Genomic DNA, 9,431 nt, shown 5'->3' on the forward strand with positions numbered 1-9,431 from the left:
AAGCATGTAGGCTAAAGTATCAGTGGTCAAATCAAAATGTGCCTGGTGTTCAAACATATTAGCTCCTCATATTTCTGCAAAAATTCTAATTCAGTGCAAAAGAAAAGAAAGAGAAAACAAAACCCACCCAATGACTACAGCCCAGAGGTATTTCTCAGAGCGACCGCTCTTTTCCCTTCTCTTTGTACTGCACGTCTGCAGGTCCGTCATGTCAACAGGCTAGAAAGACAAACATTATTGCAGTCTGCCTGGAACATTGTGTAATTATCTGCCCTAACTGCTCCCTTGCTCCTACACTAATGGTTAATGGAAGCCTGGGCAGACCCAATCAATAGCCATTGTGAGTGTATGCGCACATGATATGTGGATATGAGTGGCTAAGGAGCTGTGTTTCAAGCATCCTTTGCTGTCTGCATGACCTTGGTGGCTAACAGCTCAGTAGTACTCTGGTGTAGGCTAAATAAAACATACAGTTGGCGAGCTTTAGATCAGACTGAGAATAGAACCGTGAACTACACTGAAGATGTTGAGGTTTCTGCTATATGTGTACGACTGTCTTGCACTTTAGTTTATGGAGGTGATGGGCTCACCACCACCCCTACAATAGAACAACAGCGACGTGCGGTTCACAGAAAGTGGGCAAGGTGGTGCGCAAACAAGATGCTTCTGATCTGTGGGTGCATTAGTGCATGCTAGTGCAGGCAGCTTCCTGACTCTGGTTCAGCAGCATTATGCGGGAGTAAGAACAAGTACAAGGGAGTCAAGCACAGTATAGGGGCCCTATCGTGGATCCAGCGCAAGGTGACGCAAAGCGCGACACAAGGCTTATTCTTACCTTACTCTCAACAAAGTGAGGAATTTTCGTCCATGCAGTCCAACTTTTATTTAACCTTGCGCCCAAGGGTGTGGCAATTAACAACATGGTCTGGCATATGATCCAAAAATCGATATCTTACACCCTCTAAGAATCATAATGATCTAAAGTGAAAGACGCATATAAGGCGCACTAGAGGTCACGAGATGTAAGCAGCAACTCCTCTGCAGTATAAACACCGTGAGAATTTGGCCATGCACACATGAGTTACGTGTTACGTATTGGGTGACATGTTGCCTTTTTCAGGCTACAGTATGCTTTCGATGGTAACCATTTGTCAGTCAATAGTGAAAGTAATTAACTGTGTAGAACTGTTTTGTCATTAACTGAGAGCACGGTGAAGTTACTTTCGCTCTGCCTGTTAAAATAATAGGAGAGTGCAGATGCATGTACTGTATATTGCACTCTGTTAGTCACAAACAGGTTTTAGTAAAGCAAGGTTTAGTGGAATCCCCATTCCATACACGTGCAAGCAGATTCCTTCAAATGCACCGCCGACTATCAAAACACAGATGCCAGTTTGAAGTTGCGCTGCTTACTGTTAAAGGGAATGACAGATGTCATTCGCATTTAAAGGATGTTATGCCCACACCCATGACATAACATAAGAACAACCCTTTTGCGCCTGGCGCCCAGCGTTTGATCTAAACGTTTGATTAAATTAGTGAATATGGACTGGCCACACCTTTAATACTTTGCGCCTCTGATCGTCCGTTTCTGATCGCCGTTAAATGACCTAGTCAAGCTATACAGTGTAGCTTGACTTAACTGTGCATGTTGACGCAATGAGTGCGGAAATCTTTGAGTGGTTTTCTTAGAAATGTGTCATGTCCAACATTACACTAAGTCAACCTAACCTACAAAGAACAGGGGTTGGGGGTTGGGGGACCACCCTCACGAACTGATCATATCAGAGTGACTTTGAGGTTTTACACATCCGGCTTCACAGAGCTGCTGCCACTACAAGCCTCACTCTGTGCTCTGGTGGAACAACTGATAGTGATGTCTAGTCGTTTCGTGGTTTTTCTGATGGTTGGTGCAAGGCCTAGCGAGAGGGCTGGAGACTCATAGAAAACAGCATTGATTGGAAACCTCATTCTCTGCTGACATTGCTAACGGGCCCTTTACACCAACAATGACAACTATAATGATAACAGATCAAAAAAAATATTGTTCTGGCTAAAATGAATGACTACGTCCACACAAAAACAACTGTGACAATAACCGCATCAGTATCATTTTAGTTATAGTTATCGTTCCCGGTACAGTATGAATGGCCCTTAACATTGCAGCAGTGCTGCTGCAACAGCCTTGGTGAACAACACAAACGGCTGAAGTTGAGAGGAAGAAACAAACCACATTCTTTAAACTAAACAGCATGTGGCCGTGCGTGTGAGCGATGCACGTCCAATGGTTTAGCAAATGTTGCACGTCTTTGCACTCTGATGGGTCAGCTGAGCAAACACACTGCCAAGGCTGAGCCTGAGCCTTCATACAGTATGACCAGGAGTGACTACTGCGGACGCAGCAGGCACACAGAATGGTGTAGGAAAGAGAACCGGTCAAATTTCTGGACAGAAACATATGCCGAGGACAAACCACAAGCATACAGACCAACAGACAAACAGAAAGTATGCTTAGATAAACGAGGACCGAATCACTAGGGTCAGTGTATGCTGTAGTGCAGATACTGCAAGACCACATTTCACTGTAAGAGTGTGTTTGTGTTTCATATGTGTGTGTGTGTATGTGTGTATGGATGTTCTTGTATGCTTGTATCTGTTTGTGTGTGTATGTGTCTTTCTGCGTGAGTGTGTTTGAGTGCATCTTCATATTTTGCGTGTCTTTGTCTCATAATTGTGTGTATCTGTCTGCTGTAACAATTGTCCTCCTCCACACAATGAAGACTGGGCTGTCTCTGATCCTTTACTGCTGCCTTTTATTAGACGCTCCCGCTTTTTCTCTTCCCTTCTTTCTTCCTTTCTTTCTTTCTTTTTATGACCTCTACTGCGGCTCTGTGAGGCACATTATGGTTCGAAAGGGGACTGAACTGCCCATAGAGGAACAATGTTGTCTTTCTACTGCCACCACAGAATGCATTGTTAAGATCTGTGAAGCCTCTCTACACAGTGGGGAGACAGTGAGCCAAATCCAGATGCCTGCCATTCTGGTGCAGGTTTCATTCAGCACAGAAATAACTGTCTGTAACTGTCTACATAATTTAAAATCTATGACACTTCTTAAAGGAAAACTATTTCATCGCCTGTTTCGCTTTCGCTTTTCGTTTTCGCTCGTTTTATGCTTGCATATTTCTCTACAGAGCTTCCTCTACAGCTTTAGCGTCATTCGGTCAGTCTGCCGTGCCTTTTCATGAGGCTTCACGTGACACTTTCTGGAGTAGACCATGCCCGAGGGTGCCTGAAATTGCAAGCATGGTTCTACCGCTACAGACCAGACCACTAAAAAAAACATTGTTTGACCGGTAATGACTCATTTAATCATACAGTGTATAACAATATGGAACTGAACTAATTGATTAACTGAAAAACGTTGCATAGTTTACCTTTAAGAATAGATACAGTATTTTTTTTATTTTATTTTTTTTAAACACCAAACTGAATGGTTTCTCTCTCCCTCCAGTAAAACCCAGATTAACAAGCCACACTATACTCGTTAAATATATATATCTCAAGTGAATGCAAAATGTCAGGGTTGAATGCTAGTCCTAAATTAATCTGTAGCAAAAACAATTCTTTTAAAACATCAAAAACACACTTTAGCTACCATAATCAACGCCACCCATAACAGGCAGCCAACCTTGCCTTGAGGGATTACATTCCCTAAATCAATTACTTGGCTGCATAAGAGACGCACACAATGCTACAGTACCTGAATTCATTAAGAAGCCGATCAATTTAATATTAGCCCCATTTATTAAAGGATCCTCCTGGAGCTGTTATCTCTGTGAGGAACTAATGAATTCCTTCAAATCCCCCAGAGGCCCTGGAAACAGCTGAGTCAGCAAAAAAGCCCATCTCTTGGACGCTTCGGTCAGCAAATCTGCCTCAACGAAAACGGTTAAGAGCCAAACACAAAACCAAATCAGATTCACAAGCACTTTTACTCCGTCACCTCACAGCAGATGTAACTCCAACTGACTGCCATAATCTAGCTCCAAACCACAACTTTATTGGACCTCAGCTCAACACCCGCAGCTCTCGGTGGTGTAGTCAACAACTACAGAGTGCCATGAAGTCCCAGAAGGTCAGATTTGCTCCACACTGAAGTTACACAGTTTGAGAAAATAAATGGGTATGTTCACACTCACAGGATATTCCGTTATTCCCAGCACATTGTGTTGAGAGAGTGCACACTAAGAGCCTCAGTGTAAACCCAGTTAAGCAGAGCAAACTTGCAGTACACACCTCAGCTTTTACAGGAGATGAAAATGTTTTCATTTTCCCCGCCTCATTGCACTTAAGGCAAGTCTGTGATGACCAGTTGGCAGATTTAAAACCTCTCTCACACACAGATACACACACACACAAACACACATTCCAAACCAACTGCTGTGGTTTGGCCGCTGTCCAGCTCTCCTCGCGGAAATGTTTACAACAGGCTAACACAATCATTAGGGGAAAAAAATCCCGCTCAGTCACCCGCCTCCTCTTCAGGGCCCACGGCCAGCTACTTCAATACTGTAAATTCCAACTGCACGCCTGTAGTATTGATGGTAATCACGACAACAATTAATAGGAAGGAGGGATATAAAAGTAACAGTCTGAACAGGTCTAGCCAATATATAATGAGAGAGTGGACTAATCCTTGATTCGGTCCATCAGAGATTAGAGGTCCACTGCTGCTGACCAATCAAACCCACACAGCACAAGGTCAGGGAGGATCCACTGTGTCACTGCAGTTTCAGAGCTCTGGTTTCAGGGAGGTGCCGCCACTGCTAACAAGACTCCTGCTTATTTTGTGTTATTCAACCTCCTGCCCAGATCTATGCAAACACAAGGAACTAGCTGTTGTTGCTGGGAACCCTCTGTGGCGTAAACAGTGCCGATTCGCCATGAAATACCATAAATAGAGAGAAGATACATTGTTTCAGGGAAGATAAACTGTTGGTTGTTTTACTGTCACACATTGTATAACAGCAACTCTGGGAATGAGGAAACCATAAAAATATTACAGAAGTCAACAGCTTCCAATGGTTCACATTTAAGACACTTACACAAGTCTCTACCAATAAAAGTAAACTGTTAACTGTGAACATGTACCCCAGACACATGAACAGAACACATCTCGTCTGTGGCTGAACTTTTCCAAAACAATCCATGATGTACCAATATAAGAAAGGTTTGTGTAATTACTTGTGCAATTACTACGTAACACATACAATGCAATGTCTAGCTGTTTACTGAGATAATGACTTTATCTGGGAACAAACAAAGCTCTCTTTGGTAAAGCTACAGAAGTGAGGCGAAACTTGCCATTTCAAATCACTGCACTCATGTGTTTACAATAAAATGCAAGCTTCAAATTTGAGCAGTCCAAGATAGCACAATGCAAATACTACAAACTTAGTCTTTCACCATATGGTAAAATTACGGCCAACATGATGTGCCAAAGTGTGCCTTGATCATGAAAAGCATATTCAAATAGGGACATTTTGGCCACTGCCTACACTCAACACACTATAGGTGTTAACAGGCATAGATGTGAAAGTGTGCTGTGCTAAAAGTAACAACATGCAACACTTTGCTACCGGCTTGCTAAAATGTATTTTTATAGTCATCTAGTTTTGGTGTCAACAGTCAACACCAAATCAATTTTGATGGTAGACATGATATGGTCTTGAGACGGGCAGATAAATTCACCTGTTGGTCTTGTCGGTATTTGCAAGAATTTTGCATGCCTTTTATGTACTTAACTCGCCAGTTTTGGACCAAAACTCCTTCCTGCTGCCTTAACTTGTTATGTCCACATAGCCTACTGTAGGTGGAGCAGGGAGGTGAATGACCGCTGATGCTCACCCTGCAGTGCTGAGGTTTTTTTTTCCATTACAGTGAATTGACAAAGCCCACTCCTGGGCAGATAAGCAGCCAGTCGTGGAAAAACATACACGGCGTCAGTGGTGAGGACACATTCCCATGTGACTTACCGGTCAGGTGAACCTGAGGGTGTGTGAGTCTGAGTGTGTGTGTGTGTGTGTGTGTGTGTGTGTGTGTGTGTGTGTGTGTGTGTGTGTGTGTGTGTGTGTGTGTGGGTGTGTGTGTGTGTGTGGGTGTGTGTGTGGGTGTGTGGGTGTAGGTGTGTTGCACGCGAGACTCAATTCAAAGTCATTCTTATCATAAAAGGTATCAACCTACTAAGTCCTTGGCAAGAAAAAATATTTGCACCTGAATGACATTTACATATAATGAAGGGGAACCTGAAAACAAAGAGAATGATTAAGAAATGACTGTACATTTACCATCAGTGACATCACCTCATTTCAGAAAGTGCTTCCGCTTGTGTGAATGAGAACCAAAACTATTACAGCCATGACTTCATCCTGTAACTTCGAAGGATGACAGCTGAACCTGGCTGACCTCCAGGCACCCAAAGAATGTGCATGCAGGTGTGTCAAGACAGACAAAGTGAAACAAAAAAAAACAAAACAAAAAAAACAATTACCTTTCTGAACATGAATGATGTCAGGGTAGTTGGCCAGGTGTCCCTGGTAGAGTGCTAACAAATCCATCACTGGGTCCACATCATGCTTTGGCTGCTCGGCAAAGTAGTCTCCGACTGCCTCATAAGCCTCACCTGTGTAGGCAATGGCTTGGTTCAGCCCCACCGAGTATGTCTGTTGGTCAAGTTCAAACGCTTGACTCAGTGATTTGAATGACTGTCCCACTTTCTGATATTCTTTCTTGAACCCTGCTATCTGCTTGCGGGCGAACTCGTTGAGGGTGGCGTTGACGTGGAGTACACTGTCGTCCATCTTTTTGGTGAACACCTTGAAGCCATCGGCCTTGCTCTCCACCTCCTGTAGGTCCAGCGGGGCCGCCAAGGTGCTGATGGTCAGGAAGAAGTTGGCTCCCACCATCTCGTCCTTCTCAGCCTTCCGCTTCCCCTGCTTCCAGGCCTTCTCGTCGGTGCAGGCGAGGAAATGCTGGAAGACGTCGCACTTGGACAGCACTGGGTGGCTGGTCATGTGGTTCATCCACCATATGAGGCCTTTCCGCCTCTTGGAGATGAAGTCCTCCTCAAAGCGCCCAGTGGCCTGTTTCTCTGGAATGTGAGGAACTGAGATGACAGGGAACTTCTCCACCAGTCTGGCGTAGAGCCAGTCAAAATGCTTGTATCTCCTGCTCACTTGGTTCTGTGTGTGAGTGGGTGTCAGTTTGTAAGCAATGTAGCTCTTCATGCCCTTGAATTTGGTTTGCTTCGTTGGGTCGTCAATTGTGCAGCTAAAGGGGTAGGGGTTCTCTTGCCACTCCGGGCCATACTGTCCCATTATTACGCATATCTTGTCTCCGTCTTTCACGAAGCCAGACGCTTGCCCCAGCACGAACGCCTCGCCTCCAGACTTCACAAACGTCGAGAACCTGTTCAGGTTTCTGCTGACGGTGGCGCTCTTTGCTTGCTGTGCGTTTCCTCCCCGCGGCATGGACGCCGTGGATATGCTGTAGGTTGAGGGTCCGTTGCCCTCAAAATCACGATAACGTCCACTGACACCACCTGGCTCATCAGCCACGGTTGAGCTGTCATCCCAGTCATCATCCCAGTCGTCGTCGCTACCCTGGCTTGCCTGATAGGTGTGCTGCTGCTGCGGTGGTTGAGCTGGACCAGGGAAACTTGACAAAGCTGGGGCTGGCGGCGGTGGAAAGTTTTCGACTTGGTTGTTGGGTTTGTAGGACGCGTCAGACACAACTGAGGGAACGTTGGAATAACGAGGACCTTGGTATGCATCTCCAGATGTGCTGTTTGATGCCGTGTCGTTTTTGATCATTTCTACATAGGACGCGGGGACGAGACCCCTTTCCCCTCTGCTGTTCGAGCCCTCCAACCATCCTTCAATGTCTTGTTCACTGTGCAAAAATATGATTTCATTCTCCCGCATTGATATCTCCCCAGGGTTTTCTGAATTGAAGTCATACAATGCTTTCGCTCTTCCCGCTGAAGCCATGGTTATGAGAAAGTAGAGAGAGCGAACGCTCCAAAACACTAACCAACTAGCTAGCCAGCTAACTCTCCCCTAGAAGGCTAGCCAGTCAACCAGCGAACACTCAGCCGTCGGAACAGCAGTATGTAGCGGTACAACTGCAACTATTTGACTTGTAGCATAAGAATACGCCTCCGTTCTTTAATCAGGTAGCTTGGTTGTTCCCCGATAGTACCAGCTTACCTCCAGAGAATGTCCATATTTTAATTGTTTAGAAATAAAATTAGCAATTACGCTTGTTTACATCCACAGACTTTCTCTTAAAGACACGACCTGCTCACACTCCCGCCCCAGTCCACTCCAGCAGTAACTAACTCCGTCTTCAGCAACAGCGCCAAACGTAGGCTATTCAGTCTGAATAATCGAGGGAGGAGCTAAGGCGAAAGAGGCTGCACAATCAGACTACACGAATCAAATGCTCAGACCATACGCAATGCTTTATGAGTGGGTTTGGTTGTTTTGATTGTATCGCAACCAGTCTTCTGTACTGTTACGGTAGACAATAAAGGCTACCGAGTCCTGAGCAGTCTAGTTTGTAATAATAGGCATGATCTCAGCTCCGTGTAGGTGGTCCTACATTTCAACTTCGCCTGAATTCTCTTATCTCTTCTTTCTCAAGTCTTTTCCCATGGGTGTTTCTTGGCAGCTCACCTATTTTCCTCGCATGTGTGTGTGTGTGTGTGTGTGCGTGTGTGTGTATAACAATAGAATATTTTTTTGAGGCTATAGACTGTGTGTGTGCGTGTGTGTGTGTGTGTGTGTGTGTGTGTGTGTGTGTGTGTGTGTGTGTGTGTGTGTGTGTGTGTGTGTGTGTGAATGTAGCTATGATGTAGGCTATGTGTGTGTGGTTAGTGTGTGTGTGTGCGCGCGCGCGCGTGTGTGTGTGTGTGTGTGTATAACAATAGGATATTTTTTTGAGGCTATAGACTGTGTGTGCGTGTGTGTGTGTGTGTGTGTGTGTGTGTGTGTGTGTGTGTGTATGTGTGTGTGTGTGTGTGTGTGTGTGTGTGAATGAACATTCCACAGTTCCTGCATGCTTTTGCCTCAGAAACAGCATTTTTAATGTCATGCCACATATTTTCAAAAGGGTTTAGGTCAGGAACTGTGGAATGTAGTAGCCTATGCAGGCTACTTTTTTCGTATCCTGGCTATTACCAGACTAAGATCAATCTTTCAAGATTGAACAGTCTGGGGAGTCTGCGCTGTATTTCTACTTCACATGAGGCATGATCAGTGGGCATAGTTCATATGACTCTGTATGCATTTGGATAGTTCTAATTAGAACAGTTTGGGTGCGCCTGATGGATTATGCTAGTCTGTGATTAGTTCCAGTAAACATGGACA

The 9,431-nt window shown here is 44.8% G+C and overlaps 1 protein-coding gene across 1 annotated transcript in view; it reads right to left on the reverse strand.

The window, feature by feature from the left end:
* snx18a (sorting nexin 18a) overlaps positions 1-8,388 on the reverse strand; it is a 17,301-nt gene extending 8,913 nt beyond the window's left edge. The window contains exon 1 of the mRNA XM_062543206.1: positions 6,554-8,388. Within this exon, the coding sequence (XP_062399190.1) occupies positions 6,554-8,051 (1,498 nt within the window). The 5' untranslated portion in view covers positions 8,052-8,388. The remainder of the gene's footprint in view (positions 1-6,553) is intronic.
* Between the last annotated feature and the right edge of the window lie 1,043 nt (positions 8,389-9,431).

Source organism: Sardina pilchardus, chromosome 8, assembly GCF_963854185.1.
Source record: "Sardina pilchardus chromosome 8, fSarPil1.1, whole genome shotgun sequence".
NCBI classification, from domain to species: Eukaryota; Metazoa; Chordata; class Actinopteri; order Clupeiformes; family Clupeidae; genus Sardina; species Sardina pilchardus.